Source organism: Oryx dammah, unplaced genomic scaffold, assembly GCF_014754425.2.
Source record: "Oryx dammah isolate SB20612 unplaced genomic scaffold, SCBI_Odam_1.1 HiC_scaffold_5, whole genome shotgun sequence".
In the NCBI taxonomy this organism is placed as follows: domain Eukaryota; kingdom Metazoa; phylum Chordata; class Mammalia; order Artiodactyla; family Bovidae; genus Oryx; species Oryx dammah.
The window spans coordinates 105,198,790-105,216,733 of NW_024070189.1; the positions used below are offsets into that span (position 1 = coordinate 105,198,790).

General features: G+C 38.1%; 1 protein-coding gene across 1 annotated transcript; it reads left to right on the top strand.

The window, feature by feature from the left end:
* The first annotated feature begins 10,622 nt into the window (after positions 1 to 10,622).
* Positions 10,623 to 17,682, top strand: ZNF354C (zinc finger protein 354C). The gene has a single exon (XM_040241309.1). It carries the CDS (start codon positions 11,077 to 11,079, stop codon positions 12,379 to 12,381), a length of 1,305 nt encoding a protein of 434 aa, XP_040097243.1. The 5' UTR covers positions 10,623 to 11,076; the 3' UTR covers positions 12,382 to 17,682.
* Positions 17,683 to 17,944: the final 262 nt, after the last annotated feature.

A 17,944-nucleotide genomic window follows, 5' to 3' on the forward strand; every position in this document is an offset into this window, starting at 1 on the left:
GGAGAAAGTCGATGCAGCCGCTGTGGAAAACAGTGAAGAGGTTCCTCCGAAAACTAAAAATAGAATTACTGTATGACCCAGCAGTCCCAACTCCTGGGCATATGCCCAGACAAAATTGTAATTTAAGGAGATACATGCACCCCTTTGTTCATGGCAGCCCTATTCACAATAGCCAAGACTGGAAATAACCTAAATGTCCATTGACAGATGAGTGGTTAAAGATGTGGTGTGTGTCTGTGTGTGTATATGCACACACAGTGGAATGTTACTCAGCCATAAAAGGAAGGTGATAATGCCACTGGCAGCATCGTGGATGTGACTAGAGACTAACATACTAAGTAAAGTAAGTCAAAAAGAGAAAGACAAATGTCATACGATATCACTTTGATCTGAAACCTAAAGTAGAGCACAAATGAACCTATATACAAAAGAGAAACAGACTCGCAGAGAACAGACTTGTGGTTGCCAAAGGGGAGGAGGATGTGGGAGGGAAGAACCGGGAATTTGGAATTAGCAGATGTAAACTGTTATATATAGGATGGATAAACAACAAGGTCCTACTGTATAGCACAGGGAACTATATTCCACATCCTATAATAAACCATAGTGGAAAAGAATATTAAAAAAGAACGTCTATGTGTGTATAACTCAGTCACTTTCCTTTACATCAGAGATTGGCACAACACTGTAAATCGACTATACTTCAATTTTAAAAGTAAACTTTCTAGTAGTCACAGTAAAAAATAAACAGAAGCAGATTAATTTTAATAAATATTTTACTTGACCCAGTATACCCAAAATCTTATTATTTCAACATGTGTTGTTGTTGCTCAGTTGTGTCTGGCTCTTTGCAATCCCATAGACTGCAGCACACCAGCCTTTCCTGTCCTTCACTATCTCCTGGAGTTTGCTCAGACTCTTGTCCATTGAGTCAGTGATTGCATCCAACCATCTCATCCTCTGCCATCTCCTTCTCCTCCTGCCTTCAGTCTTTCCCAGCATCAGGGTCTTTTCCAGTGAGTTGGCTCTTCAAATCAGTTGGCCAAAGTATTGGAGCTTCAGCTTCAGCATCAGTCCTTCCAATGAATATTCATGGTTGATTTCCTTAGGATTGAATGGTTGGATCTCCTTGCTGTCCAAGGGACTCTCAAGAGTCTTCTCTAGCACCACAGTTTGAAAGCATCAACTCTTTGGCACTCAGCCTTCTTTATGGTCCAGCTCTCACATTCATACACCTCACATTTCCACATGTTATGAGTATTATTGAGGTATCATATATATATATGTATGTATGTGTATATATATATATATTTTAGTAAATATTCTGGTGTGTATTGTATAAATAGCACTTCACAATTCAAAATTCAAACTAGCCACCTTTTAAGCACTGAACATCCATTTGTAGATGGTGCCAATAGTATCAAGCAGAGAAGTCATAGACAAGTCACCAAAAACCAAAGATTTTAAAGCAGACGGGAAAAAACCATGTTATATATGTAGAATCAATATGTGAATGTCCATTGGCTCCTCATTAGAGACAACAGTGGCCAGAAAATAATAGTGACCTTTTATATGCTGAAAGAAAATCACTGTCAACTCCAAATTCTGTAAACAATGAAAATATTCTTCAAGAATGAAGGTAAAATAAAGGCATTTTCAGATAAAAGAAAGCTAATTCATCAGCAGCAGTTCTGCAGTATAAGACATGCTAAAGGAAGTTCTTCAAGTTAAAAGGAAATAATGCCAGATGTTATCTTAAGAAGGAAATTAAGAGTATTAAAAGTGGTGACTGTCTAGATAAATACATGTATTATAGAAATATGTAGCTAATTTTCCCTCTCAGTTTCTGTGGTATGCGTATGCTTGTTTAAAGCAAAACTATACTCTTGTGTTATAGAGTTTATCATGTAAGTGGATGTAATTTATATGACAGCTGTGAATATAGAATTCATTAAGGTCTGGACTGGAAAAGGTTTGTCTGCAGGGATGGCTGAATGGCTGTTTTTTGATTCCTGGCCAAGATAAGGGCAATGGATGGGCTCTTACTTTATTTGTTTATAGTTTTCTTTCTTTCTTTAACTGTATTGGGTCTTTGTTGCTGCATGGACTCTTCTCTAGTTGCGGAGTGTTGGGGCTATTCTCTAGTTGCAGTGCGTGGACCTCTCTCTGAGATGGCTTCTCTCGCTGCACAGCCCAGGCTCTAGGGCATGAGGGCTTCGGTAGTTACAGCATGTGGGCTCAGTAATTGCAGCTCCCAGGTTCCAGAGCACAGGTTCGATAGTTTTGCACAAGCTTAGCTGCTGTTAGGCATGTGGGAGCTTCCTGGCTCAGGGACTGAACCTGTGTCTCCTGCATTGGCAGGCAGATTCTTTACCACTGAGCAACCAGGGAAGCCCTGGATGTATTCTTTAAATGCTACTGACCACCCTCAGGGTCATGTTCACTTGATTTGCAACTGGCATATAAGCGTATACCATATATGGTATGTCAAGCCATGCTTGATGCATAAAAAGCCCCTGCTGAGCGTTTCTCCTTTGAGCTCCCCCAAACCAAGAATTCTCATCTATTAATAGATCCAATGACACAGCATAGTCTGTGCAGCAAATAAGGAGACTCATGAAGCGTCTCTGGCTTCCAGTACTTTCCTACACAGTTCTTATTCTGCTGCAGTGTACCCTTGGGCTTCCAGGTGGCTCAGGGGTAAAGAACCTGCCTGCCAATGCAGGAGATGCAGATTTGATCCCTGGGTCAGGAATATTCCCTGAGGAAGGAAATGGCAACCCTCTTCAGTATTCTTGCCTGGGAAATTCCGTGGACAGAGGAGCCTGACAGGACAGAGGAGCCACGTGGTTGCAAAAGAGTCAATGACTAAATAACAACAACAACAACAAAATTGTACTGTTTGTCTCCCATGGGCAGTCTCAGAGTGACCTGATGAGTCCTGTCAGCTTTATGATCTAGGAATGTCTTTGTAATAACTTTGTAACAACTACAACATGAACAAGAACCATATGTTTGCAAGGTTTTTACCTTCTATGTGAAATGATATATTAGCTCTAAATATGCTGTGAAGAACTAAGAATGTATATTATGATTCTCAGCAGCCACCAAAAATGCAAAGCTAAAAAATGAATATGAAAATTAAAGTGGAATCTTAAAAAATGTCAAAACAAACATACACCCTGTAAAAAATGTAAGCCTAATGAAGGATATAAGTGGTAGAGTGCCATTCTGTCCCTCTCTAAAATATCAAATAATAATCCGGGACAGCTTGTTGTTTTCTTCCAGATATTTTTGTATGCACTTATGCATATACAGATAAAGAATTTTTCAACACATATTGACTGGGAGCTTGCTTTTTCATATGAATTGATAATATATCACAGTCAAATTCCAATGTCAGGCATACAAATCTACCTCATTCTGTTTAATGGCTTTATAACATTTCATGGGCTAAATGCAGTATAAATTGCTTATCTATTCCTTTATTGATAGATAATATAGGTTGTCTTGAAAATTTCACCATTGTATTAGTTTCCATTGTTTCTATTACAAATTATAACAAATTCAGTGGCTAAAACAACATAAATTTATTCTCCTATAGTTGTGGAGGTCAGAAGTGTGAAATAAGTTTCACTGACTTAAGGTCAAGTTCTCAGCAGGGCTGATTCTTTCTGCCTTGGCTCTAGGGCAGGGGGTGGGGAATTTGTTTCCTGGTCTTGTTTTCATCTTCTAGTGGCCCCCTATCTTTCTTGGTCTGTGGCCTTTTCAAGCATCTTTAAAGCATATCATTTCAGTCTCTGCTTCCATCATTACATAGCCTTCTCTTCTAACTCCTTTTGTGTTCTTCTTAGAAGGACTGTTAAGAGTATACCAGATACCCCTTATAATAATCCAGAATAATCTCTCCCCATGCTCAAAATCCTTCAACAGATCCTCTAAGTCCCATTTGTCATATGTACAATGTTTACAGGTTTGTTATTAAACCTACCATAACCATTAACTTACAAGTAATATTTTAGTGAACATCTGTGAGCAGATATCCCTACCCAGTTGTGTGATTATTCCTTGTAGTAGGATCCTAGAAGTAGAAATGCAGAATCATAGTGATGTGCCTTTTACCTTTTGATAGATTCTAATAATCCCCACTAAGCCTTGTACTGTTTGTCACTCCCTTCAGCCCTTTAATTAAAAAAAAAAAAAAAATGGTATCTGCCTTCTTACTGGGATTCTCTTGGAAAGTCTTACCTTCTCAGCATTTCCCTTTTGCACCTGTGTAGTACTTTAGTTCTTCTAATTTTTTCTAGTCAACGGAACCCATCTGACAATATAGCTTAGAGAGCTGTCTACCTGATTTCACTTAGGAGCTCCACCACTTGAACAGTATTAGCTGGGAAAGATTTTGTAACCTTTCTGGACTGTTTCTTTATCTGCAAAATTATTTATAGTGTCTTCCTAATAGAATATCTATGAAACTTACATTGGAAACTTAAAAAGTTTCTATCATAGTCTCTAACATCTTTGTGACCCTATGGACTATAGCCCACCAGGCTCCTCCCATGGAATTCTCCAGGCAAGAATACTGGAGTGGGTAGCTATTGTCTTCTCCCGGGGACTTCTGACTAGGGATCCAACCCTGGTCTCCTGCACTGCAGGCTGATTTTTTACCATCTGAGCCACCAGGGAAGCCCATCAATAGACATTAACCAATATTCTTTTTTTATTATTTGCTTTATGTCTCACAAATTCCTTTTTATTTCTGTTCTACTAGTGATATTTCTCCTAGTTTTCCAGCACTGCTCTAAGCATACTCCGATTTTTTTTCATTTAATTTGGATTTTGAATTGGAAGGAAGAGATAAATGGACTCTGACAGATCCCAGGGCGCAATATAAATTCCTTCTCGGCAGGAAATTTGCCCTTTTTTCCCATACCCTCACAAACATGCCATGTGTCTTTGCTCCAAGTGGGTACTCGATAAATATTTGTTTGTTAGTTGATGGGTGGTTCCAAAAGTAACATAAATAGTTGCTTTGAAATATTTAGAATCCTGAGACATTTTCAGAATAGTTGCTACACATCCTTAGTGTCACCTTCTTACCAAGTCTTTCAGGGGAGATGTTCCTGGGTAAACAGGAACGGGTTTGCCGTTACAGGAGTCAGTGACGTTTAGGGATATCGCTGTGCTCTTCAGCCGGGACGAGTGGTTGCACCTGGATGCTGCCCAGAGAACCTTGTACCGGGAGGTGATGCTGGAGAACTACAGCACCCTGGTCTCGCTGGGTAAGGAGGCTTGCCTGTCGTGGAGAGTCTGCTATGGGAGCTCCCTTGGAGGTTCAGAGTCTGCAGGCTTCTGTCCTCTGCCTTGGGAAAGGACAAATCTCTGTAGAATTAAAAGTGTACCTGTTTGTTTTGATGCCCTTCATGCTGCTCTTTGTCCTCTGCCTTCCTCCCACCCCACCTCCTTAATAGTTCCCTCCTACTCCAATGATTGGAACCCAGTTTAGATTCTGAAAAGTGCATAGGACTCCCATTGTCATGGCATTCATAGACAGGGTCCCGTATTGTTTCTGAACCAAGACCCACCTCCTGCTCCATCCCCGTGAAGGCCTCAGTCCTCTCAAGAGTGCTTTTGCTGCCTACTTTGCCTCTCTATGCTTGTGTTATCTTCCCTGTAGGTTCTGGTTTGAGTTTTGGGCTTGCTTTTCATGCCATTTGTTCAAACTCCATTTCCTTCCTGATGAGCAGGGATTCCATTTTCAATGCCAGAGTTGATCTGCCAGTTGCAACAAGGAGAAGATCCCTGTATGGTGGAAAGAGAAATCCTTCAAGATACCTGCCTTGGTGAGTAAGTGACTGGGGGATGGGCACACGTGTCTTTATACATAAGCAGGTTGTGAGGAGTGTTCCAAAACTCTCCTGGAAATTCTGAGCGCTATTGAAATGCTCAGAACTGCCTGACAAGGCTCCTTGGTTGTAATGGTTTTCTTTCATCAAGAAGGTCCTTGTCTTGACATTTTCCTTCTCATACCACTCCCTGCATTCTCTTTCCCTCCCCACCACCTTTTGCTTTGCAGCCTCACTCACTTCCTTCTATCACCTCTTGATCTTCATGTTATTTTTCCATCTGCATTTACACGTGTTCATGTCTGACAGATGTTTTAACATTACACCTTCTGCCATGTTTTGAATTTTTTAAAACAATTTTTTCATTTCTTTTTTTACCATCCACATATTTCAAAGTATTAACATTCCTTTGTCTCTGATTTCTTATTTTCTTGGTGACTAGATTGTCATGTCCCACTACTATATATTCAATCAGCTGTTGTTAACACTACCACTGCAGCCTTTCCAGTCCAGGGGTCAGCAAGCATGTTGTTCCTGGTGGGCTGCAGTGCATGGAGTCACAAAGAGTCGAATGTGACTGATCACACAGCAGCACCACCGCCAGGGAGTGCAGTATAGCATTAAGGATCAAGGTTTGAATTTAGACATTCCAAATTTTGCCTTACCCTTACCACTGCTTACATGCGCTATAGGAAAGTTACCTCCCTTCTCTGAGCCTCTTTTTTCTCACTCATTTTCCATACCATGAGCACAGTGATGTTTTTGAAACTCAGGTATTTGTCCTGTACTTTAAGAGACTTCATTGTTTTTCCATTATCCACGGAGTAAAGAAAGATGCCTTAATATGACATTAAACCTACATCTTAGCCTGTCTTCATATTCCTTTATGGTCTCGTCAGTGGCCACTTCCTCTTCAGCTCAGTGGTCTGGCTACATCTGCATATTCACTATCATTTGTGTGTTATTCCTTCAGCTTGAATCACCTCTTCCACCTTGTGCACTGGTAAACTATGTATCTTTCAAGATCCATTTGTCCACCTAATATGCCACTCTTATCTGTAGATTTTTCTTATCTTTCCTACTTTCCTCAGTTGTTTTCTTGCTCAGTCATCTCTGACTCTTTGTGACGCTATGGACTAGCCTGCAAGGCTCCTCTGTCCATGGAATTTTCCAGGCAAGAATACTAGAGTGGGTTGCCATTTCATACTCCAGGGCATGTTCACAACCTAGGGATCGAACCCATGTCCTTTGCATCTCCTGCATTGCCAGGCAGAGTCTTTACCACTGCACCACCTGGGAAGCCCTCCTACTTCCCAGTCAGCATGAATTTCTGCATCATTTATGTTCATTCAGCACTTTCTACATAGTTGGAGTCCATTGATGATTGTATCTATCACAATGAATTGTAGTTATGTTTAATTATTTTTCTAATAAGATTGTGCATATTTAAGGGAGAGGCCAGATCTTTGAATTCTGTTCCTCAAGCATCTGATATATTAGATTTAGTAATATTTAAAAAAATTTTTTTAATTCTGTTTTAATTGAATTCATTACCTCTCTGATTAACTCAGTGCTGATGAGGCTCAAGTTACTCAGTTCAGCCAGACCACTGCAGCTACATTATTCTTCAGATTCCATTCTGTCCTTCCTCTGATCAAGCTGCCTATTTTACCAAATATAAACATTTTTGCCTTGTTATTGTCTGTCTAAGAATTTATAGCACCTTCTGTTAGTAAATTCTTCAACTGGTTGTTTAGTAACTGTATATTTGGCCTTACTGTGCTTAACCAAAATTTTAACAAATTCCAACTTAAATTCTCTTCTTTAGTCAATCAGTCAGTTCAGTTCAGTCGCTCCGTCATGTCTGACTCTTTGCGACCCCATGAATCGCAGCACGCCAGGCCTCCCTGCCCATCACCAACTCCCGGAGTTCACTCAGACTCATGTTCATCGAGTCAGTGATGCCATCCAGTCATCTCATCCTCTGTCGTCCCTTTCTCCTCCTGCCCCCAATCCCTCCCAGCATCAGAGTCTTTTCCAATGAGTCAACTCTTCACATGAGGTGGCCAAAGTACTGGAGTTTCAGCTTTAGCATCATTCCTTCCAAAGAAATCCCAGGGCTGATCTCCTTCAGAATGGACTGGTTGGATCTCCTTGCAGTCCAAGGGACTCTCAAGAGTCTTCTCCAACACCACAGTTCAAAAGCATCAATTCTTCGGTGCTCAGCTTTCTTCACAGTCCAACTCTCACATCCATACATGACCACTGGAAAAACCATAGCCTTGACTAGACGGACCTTTGTTGGCAAAGTAATGTCTCTGCTTTTCAACATGCTATCTAGATTGGTCATAACTTTTCTTTCAAGGAGTAAGCGTCTTTTAATTTCATGGCTGCAGTCACTATCTGCAGTGATTTTGGAGCCCCCAGAAATAAAGTCTGACATTGTTTCCACTGTTTCCCCATCTATTTCCCATGAAGAGATGGGACCAGATGCCATGATCTTCATTTTCTGAATGTTGAGCTTTAAGCCAACTTTTTCACTCTCCTCTTTCACTTTCATCAAGAGGCTTTTTAGTTCCTCTTCACTTTCTGCCATAAGGGTGGTATCATCTGCATATCTGAGGTTATTGATTGCAATCTTGATTGCAGCTTGTGCTTCTTCCAGCCGAGCATTTCTCACGATGTACTCTGCATATAAGTTAAATAAGCAGGGTGACAATATACAGCCTTGATGTACTCCTATCTGATAGATAGAGTCCCTGATGAATTATGGACAGAGGTTCATGACATTGTACAGGAGACAGGGATCAAGACCATTCCCATGGAAAAGAAATGCAAAAAAGCAAAATGGCTGTCTGGGGAGGCCTTACAAATAGCTGTGAAAAGAAGAGAGGCGAAAAACAAAGGAGAAAAGGAAAGATATAAGCATCTGAATGCAGAGTTCCAGACAATAGCAAGAAGAGATAAGAAAACCTTCCTCAGTGATTAATGCAAAGAAATAGAGGAAAACAACAGAATGGGAAAGACTAGAGATCTCTTCAAAAAAATTAGAGATACCAAGGGAACATTTCATGCAAAGATGGGCACAATAAAGGACAGAAATGGTATGGACCTAACAGAAGCAGAAGATATTATTATGAAGAGGTGGCAAGAATACACAGAAGAACTGTACAAAAAAGATCTTTGCGACCAAGATAATCACGATGGTGGGATCACTCACCTAGAGCCAGACATCCTGGAATGTGAAGTCAAGTGGGCCTTAGAAAGCATCACTACGAACAAAGCTAGTGGAGGTGATGGAATTCCAGTGGAGCTATTTCAAATCCTGAAAGATGATGTTGTGAAAGTGCTGCACTCAATATGCCAGAAAATTTGGAAAACTCAGCAGTGGCCACAGGACTGGAAAAGGTCACTTTTCATTCCAATCCCAAAGAAAGGCAATGCCAAAGAATGCTCAAACTACCACACAATTGCACTCATCTCACATGCTAGTAAAGTAATGCTCAAAATTCTCCAAGCCAGACTTCAGCAATACGTGAACTGTGAATTTGCTGATGTTCAAGCTGGTTTTAGAAAAGGCAGAGGAACCAGAGATCAAAGTGCCAACATCCACTGGATCATGGAAAAAGCAAGAGAGTTCCAGAAAAACATCTATTTCTGCTTTATTGACTATGCCAAAGCCTTTGACTGTGTGGATCACAATAAACTGTGGAAAATTCTGAGAGAGATGAGAATACCAGACCATCTGTCCTGCCTCTTGAGAAACCTATATGCAGGTCAGGAAGCAACAGTTAGAACTGGACATGGAACAACAGACTGGTTCCAAATAGGAAAAGGAGTACATCAAGGCTGTATTGTCTTTAGTTAATAAGCACCCCCAAATAGGTTTACTTTCCCCACAGATGACTTTAAGAGGCCTTCTTTTTGACTCACAGGTTCCTCTTTTCTTTTTCTATTGAAATCCAACCTACTTCTATTGTCTATCTTCCATTCTTTACCAATATTATTGATATTTGTATCCTCATTTTCTGAATCTCAAATCTGAATTATGCAGTTGAGTCTTCTCAGATCATGGAGAAATGAACTATTACTGTTTGGCCATTTATTTTTTTCCTATTATCATTGCTAATTATTCAGTATTTGTTCAATAAATGACTGAGTCTCAGGAGTCCAGAAAGAGAGGAGAGGTCTCTTTTCATTTTCAAGGTTACTCGCCCTTCATAATAATTTTTCCAACTTGGTCACTCTGCTCATTCATTCTTTATTTTTTTATCTAAGATATTCTAACTGTGTATTTAGCTTGTACACAATAAAGAATTAACAAATCATCATAAGACATAGTTACTGCTTTCCTTGAACAAATAACTTTGAATTATTTTCACAAACTTTATATATGTAAGTTAAGTGATTGAATGTTTTGAAAATATGTTTTGAAATTTGAAGAAAGAGATGGATTATTTAGGCTTAAGTAATTGAGTTTTTGTAAAGAAATAAGATTAGAGTAGTAGGGTAAGTTTCTAGATGGACTGGGAAGATCATATTGTGAGAAAGAGTAAAAAGAAAGAAGGTACCTGGTTGATCCTTGAAAATCTAAACTGCTCGGTTTCCCATGGATATCATTAAGAAAGATCTATATTCTTATACAGATTTATAGCCTATATTTCTTATTCTTACTTAATTTCAATAAAATATTTGTATTACTAAAACCAGATAAATTTTATTAACATAGATAATCTATATTTTATTTAATTTGTATAGTTTATTTAAGCACATACAGTCACCTAATTAGTGATATAACTTTAATCTATTTTCAATCATGGATTGATAAAAGTAAGCCAGGTTTTAACTCAGAGTTTCTTAGAATCAGCTCAAGCTAAATCTTTTCACTTTAGAATCCGATCTGAGCTTGGGGCTTGGGCATAGTTCATAACTTCACATCTCTTAGAGACTTTTGTTAGTCTCAGAAGATCTCTGCCTTTACTTCTCTCAGATGGCAATATCTTCATTGTCACTGTTAGTTTGTCCACACTGCTCCTGTTTACGTCTCCTTCCATTCTGTCCTGTTTTTCGCTAGATTCAAGTCCATGTTTGAAATTATATGGTATCAAACTCTCTTCTAGCAGAGGAGCCACTATTCTGATTTATTCCAGGTTTCGAGACATGGCCTGAAATAGAAGCATTGCCTCGCAAACAGGACATTTCTACAGAAGAAACATCTCAAGGAATAATAATGAAAAACTCCATTAAGTTGGACATCAAGTGTGGAGAAGCTTTGGAATTTGAGGGCAGGACACAAGAGCAACAGAAAAAAACTCTCAGGCAAATGGTAGCCTCACGGAAGAAAACCATCAGTGGAGCTGGAGACCAGACAAGTCTTGAATTAGGGAAAGGCTTGTTTACAAATACAGTTCTTATTAGACAACAAAATGTTCCTACAGAAAGAGTACCCAGTATATATTATAGTTTTGGGAGAGATTTTAAACAGAATTTTGATCTAATGAGATGTTTCCAGATTTACCCAGGAGAAAAACCTCATATTTACAATGAATGTGAAAAAAGTTTCAATCAGAGTCTTCATCTTATTGAACGCCAGAGAATTCATACTGGTGAGAAACCTTACAAATGTAATGAGTGTGGGAAAACCTTCAGCCACAGATCATCACTTCTTGCCCATCAGAGAATTCATACCGGAGAGAAACCTTACAAATGTAATCAATGTGAGAAAGCATTTAGTAGCAGTTCAACCCTTATCAAACATTTGAGAGTGCATACTGGAGAGAAACCCTATCAGTGTAAGGACTGTGGTAAAGCTTTTAGCCAGTGTTCAACCCTCACTGTACATCAGAGAATTCATACTGGAGAAAAACTCTATAAATGTGGAGAATGTGAGAAGGCCTTCAATTGTAGAGCAAAGCTTCATAGACACCAACAAATCCATACAGGTGAGAAACCCTATAAATGTAGTGAATGTGGGAAAAGTTACAGCCAGTTTACATCCCTGGCTGAACATCAGAGGCTTCATACTGGAGAACAACTGTGTAAATGCTTGGAATGTGGGAGAAATTTCACTCGCATCTCAACCTTTATTGAACATCAGCGGATTCATACTGGACAAAAACCGTATCAGTGTAATGAATGTGGGAAGGCCTTCAACCAGTATTCATCCTTTAATGACCATCGGAAGATTCATACTGGAGAAAAAGTTTACACGTGTGGAGAATGTGGGAAAGCCTTTGGTTGCAAATCTAACCTTTATAGGCATCAGAGAATCCATACTGGAGAGAAACCATATCAGTGTAATCAGTGTGGAAAAGCTTTCAGCCAGTATTCATTCCTAACTGAACATGAGAGAATCCATACTGGAGAGAAACTCTATAAATGTATGGAATGTGGGAAAGCCTACAGTTACAGATCAAACCTTTGTAGACACAAAAAAATTCACAATAAAGAAAAACTCTATAAATGGAAAGAATATGGGATCAGAGATTTCTTAGAGGAGATAAGCCCTATGAGGTTTAATTCATCTCTGAAATAATTTAAGGGTTCTCATTGGAGAATAATCAGGAGAATAATAAGTAGGGCACAGACTTCTGATAGATCAAGTCTTTTCATTACTTCTCTTAGAGAAAATATGCAAGTTATCACTAAGTAATGGTAAAATTGACCAACAAATATTAAGAGCACTGCCTTGTCAAATTTTATAAGAACCACTAAATTTAAGGTTTCTAAAACCATAAAAATTTTAAATTCACAGAAAATTGTAAAAGACCTAACTTTAAAAAAATGAAAACTATGGAATATAAGTTTTATTTCTTTCATTAGACTTTGTTGCCTTTCTAACAGTAAGCTTCAATATGAATTTTCTTTTATTTTTATTTATATTTTTTTAAATATAAATTTATTTATTTTAGTTGGAGGTTAATTACTTTACAATATTTTATTGGTTTTGCCATTAAAATGAATTTTCTTTTAAAGGCAGTCACTGAGTTATTAATAATGTGGATAAGTGTGCAGCCTTATTTTCTAAAATGACAGATAGATATAGGACGTGCTCTCTTTCATAAAGAGAAGCTAAAGATAAGAAGAAATTCTTTAGATTTTCACATGGAAATAATTAAGCTCACTTTTCATGAACTGCCTCACCAGCAATTTATATTTATAAATATACAGGTATGTATATGTATGTTAGTTGCTCAGTCATGTCTGACTCTTTGTGACCCTGTGGACTGTATAGCTCACCAGGCTCTTCTGTCCATGGAATTCTCCAGGCAAGAATACTGGAGTGGGTAGCCATTCCCTTCTCCAGGGGATCTTCCTGATCCAGCGCTCAAACCTGGGTCTCTTGCTTTTCAAGCAGATTCTTTACTGTAGCCAGTGGTAGACATAAATGTGTGTATGTATTCATGTGTGTATATACACACAGAGTTTTGGTGTATATTTTTTTCAAAATTCTTTGATGATTAAAAAAATGTGGTTTTATTACTTTAGAGTTTAGTTTTGAAAATTAAAGTTTTGCCCAATTGTGTCTCTTCCTTTTCTTTCACGTTATTTCTTAATTTGATATGATTCTACATTACTGAACAGAGTCTTAGAGAAGTTGGTGTAAACTGAAGCAAGTGGAGAGACTTTCATGCAAATACTGTCTTGTGTGTTGCAAAAGGGATATGTTTCCAGTCTCTGATTATATACCTGGTAGCTTATTAAAACCAGGAGAGATTTTAATTTAGTTAGTTATAGCCTTTCATTTTAACTAATGAAGAAATTGAGCTTTTTGAGTATAATTAAGACTAGAATCTAGATCTTCAGCTCTGGTTTTCTGTAATAATTATAGGTTAATTTACAACTTCAGGCCCCAAGAGTCCAAGCCCCAAAGCTATTTGTTTTGTAAACTGGTTAGGCACAATTGCATTAATTTAATCAGTTTTATTTTATGTTTGGTAAGTTCCCTCAATTTTAGCCTTAATAATTGACTTAGCTATGTTTTCCTTTTTTCTTATGAGTCCCTAATTATACCTGCTTTTATAGTAACTGTACTTAAATCCTAAAACCTAGCTATGGTCCAGATAGTGAAACTACATTTGGTGGGGGGTTCACATATAAAATTGCCTTTTTGTTTATTTTTGTTACACAACTTTTAGGACTTCTTTTATGTAAAGTGATACATGAGTATTTTATTTTTAAACATTCTAGTTACTGGTATAAACTGGTTATCCAAACATGTCCCATGTTTTACAGAAAGATTTCATTTTCCCCTGGGCCTGCTTCCTTTTATATTTACCTTCACAGTGGGTATCATTCAAAAGAACTGTTCTATTAATGTGAAAATTAGCTAGAACCCTCTGAGACATCTAAATTTTAAACTTGAGCATTCAGTGTTTGACTTGTCTTAGCTCATTAGAAAGTGTTTTCTTGGGGATTCCCTGCAGAACTTGGTGCTTTCACTGCTGGGGCCCAGGTTCCTTCCCTGGTCAGGGAACTAAGATCCTTCAAGCTGGGTGTCATGGTCAAAGAAAGTGAAGTGAGGTAGGGGGTGTTTCTTACATATTCAAGTATATTTATAAGGAAAATGGGGCTTCCCAGGTGGCACTGGTGGTAAAGAACCTGCCTGCCAATGCAGGAGACCTAAGAGATGTTCCCTGGGTTTGATCCCTGGGTTGGGAAGATTCCTTGAAGGGCATGGCAACCCACTCCAGTGTTCTTGCCTGGAGAATCTGATGGACAAAGGAGCCTGGTGGGTTCCAGTCCATACGTTGCAAAGAGTCAGAAATGACTGAAGCAACTTAGCACATAAGGAAAATGAAGCTTTTAAACCTCAGTTTTTAACATCATACAGAGCCATTTGCAAGATATTCTAGATAAAACCCTGTTTGATTACCCAATAGCAGTATCCACACATTATGCAGATTTTTGTCTCTAAATGCTGTTCCTCACTAAAAGGAAGTAGGGCTCTTTGGAGAAATGGCTTATTCCGTATGTTTGGAACAGGGAAAATACAAGATATGCCTCGAATACTTTTTTTGTGAAACAAAACAAGAACTCAAAGACTAAAGGGATAATGTCAGAAGGATGTGAGCTCCCACTGGTCAAATTTAGGACAATTTGAACATCAAAAAGAATAAGCACAGTAATTGGATATAACATGCTAAATAAAATAAAATGATCCTATAATGAAAAAATAGAGAAAAATAGAAAAGCTCTTTATATACTTATTTGGAGAATGCCATCTCTTCATTGTACGTGGAGCGATAGGTTTGGAAAAATCACCATTTTACAACCCTTAATGTAATTAAATTAGGCACATTCAACAGATGGAAAAACCCTATTATGTGAAAGAAAAACATTATTTACACAGTTTCAAGATCACAGATACCAATTACAGAGGAAAGATATGCCTTTATAATGGAGAAATCTGGCTATTAAACTGAGTTTCTCTACCAGTGGAACAAGCTGACATGTGACTCCTGATGAAATGCAGTATAAAGTATACATGATCATCCTATGATGTATTGTTGCAAAAAAAAAGGAAACTAAATCTCTTATCTAGACTTTTCTTCCTGTTTACAAGAAATACAAGGAGTAGAAGAAGAACAAACTGAATTCTGTAGTGAAGAATTAGACAAGTCTAGAGTTTGAGTTATTGTACAAGATAGCTTGTCTGGACTTTTCAAGAAACCAATATAACAAAACAAGGAGTGGCGTGATCTAGATTAAGAAACTTGAGATATAACCAAATGCAAGGTGTGATTCTTATTTGGCATCTGATTCAGAAAATCAAAACAACTGTAAGACATTTAGGGGGACATGGGGAAATATGAGGATAGAATGGGTTTTAGGTAATGTGGTATGTTTAATTTTCCTAGAGGTATGATGTTGATGTTGTTGAAGTGTGAGGGACAGTACCCTTCTTAGGAGATGCATGCCAAAGTTTTCAAATTTGAAGAGTCATGGTGCTTGTAGCATATTTTTAAATAAATATGTAAAAAATTAGTCAGCTGTTGTTGAATCTTTGTGGAAGATATAGTATGTTCATCGGTCATTCTGTAAACTTCTGTATGTTAAAAATTTTTAATAAAAAATTGAAGCAAAAATTTGATTGGAAAAGTGATGCATATGAAACCTCCAGTCGGTATTCTTCCTTTATACTCAAGTTTCTGGTTTGAGAGTTTATCCTATATGGATGTGATCATTGGAGATAACTTAAACATTGTTTGTTCTGGTTCCTCTTATAGAATAAGCACACAACACCTCATATCTCCTACTAAATATGACTAAAAATCCTAGAGAATGCATGGAACAGCAGCCTTAGGATCCTGAAAAGTAATGATGGTAGCAGCCAGATTTGGGAAGAAAACAAGATTTTGAAATAGGACCAGTCTGTTACTCTCAGGCATGTCTGTGGTGAAGGTGGTTGAGCAGACATCTAAACCTCTCAGAGAGGGCAGCATTTATCTCTGGTCAGAGAACTGTTGGAAGAATCCTCATTGCTTTTCATCTCTCACTTTTTGCTGCTTGGACCTGGAGGTAGGTGTATCCATTAGGTGTGTAGCAGAGAGGAGAACCTAAAGCCTTCATATTTTAATCAAAAGACCAGAAGAGGAATGGGCCCTGGAAGCTGGAATGTGTCAGGCTGGTGACAGAAAAGGAAACTCAGGAAAGTAATTTCATAAGGTTGTGTATATAACCCCAGGCTCATCCCTAATCTCAATCCAGAATCTCATAATGTAGAATTGCACAAGTGTAAAAATCAGGAAATTCTCAACAGTTCATAAGGAAAAAGACAACAGGCACTGCCCCAAAATGACACAAATGTTGGAATTATAAAAGCAGGCCTTATAACAGTGTATCAAAAAATGTGACCATTCTTGAATGGAACTTAAAAGTTCTCAGTAGGAAAATAGGTAATACATTAGAAGGAACCAAATGGAAATTTTAAAACTAAAAAATACAATCACAAAATATACCAAAACAAAAACCACTGGACATACCTAGCCGCAGAATAGAGATGACAGAGAAAAGAGTCCATAACGGATGACAGACTGGCACAGATCCAAACTGAACTAGAAAGGGGAAAAAGACATGATTGTATCAATTGATGCAGAAAAAATTTTGACAGTATTTATGATAAAAACTAAGAAAATCAGAAATAAAAGAGAAATTAACCCAATAAAGGGCATCTACCAAAACCCCACAACTAACATCCTGCTTAATGGTGATTAGCTGAATGATGTTAAGGTCAGGGACAAGTCATGATGTCCACTCTGAACTCTCCTAACCAATCCTTGCTAATGCAATCAGCCTAAAAAAAAAAAAAAAAAAGTACAGTTTATAAAGGAAGAAATTAAATGGCCTCTGTTTAAAGATGACATGATTGTCCTCTTAGTAAAACCCAAGGAATCAACAACAAAAAAAAAGCTCTTAGAACTAATGAGTTTAACAAGGTCAGAAGATATTAGATTAACATGCAAAAGTTTCTGCATTTGTGTACTAGCAGTGGACAATCAGGCTTCCCTGGTGGTTCACTGGTAAAGAATCTGCTTGACAATACAGGAGACAGATTTGATCCCTGGGTCGAGAAGATCCCTTGGAAGAAGGAAATGGCTACCCACTCCAGTAGTGTTAAATGGGAAATCCTGTGGACAGAGGAGCCTTGCAAGTGAGAGTCCATGGGGTCGCAAAAGAGTCACACATGGCTAAATAACAACAAAAGAACAATTAGAAAATAAATTTAAGCAATATACACCATTTGCTGTACTCTGGAAAGCAAAAAGGAAGTGGAAAGTAAAGAAATATATAGCTACAAATATGCAAATGTGTAGGATCTCTATACTGCAAAAAAGCACACCAGGCTCCTAGCCTTTCCCTTCTCCAGGGCATCTTCCTGACCCAGGGATCAAACCCAGGTCTCCTGCATTGCAGGCAGATTCTTTACCCTCTGAGCCATCAGAGAAGCACCATACTGCAAAGTACAAAATGTTAATGAATGATGTAAAAAAGATGAATTAAGGAGACATATGTTTACACGTGAGAAGACAATATAGCTAGTATAGCAATTCTCATCAATTTATTCTACAGATTTAACACAATTCCAGTAAAAATTT

Excerpts from the sequence above, each read along its gene's own strand:
- ZNF354C (XM_040241309.1), top strand. The coding sequence starts at position 11,077 with ATGAAAAACTCCATTAAGTTGGACATCAAGTGTGGAGAAGCTTTGGAA.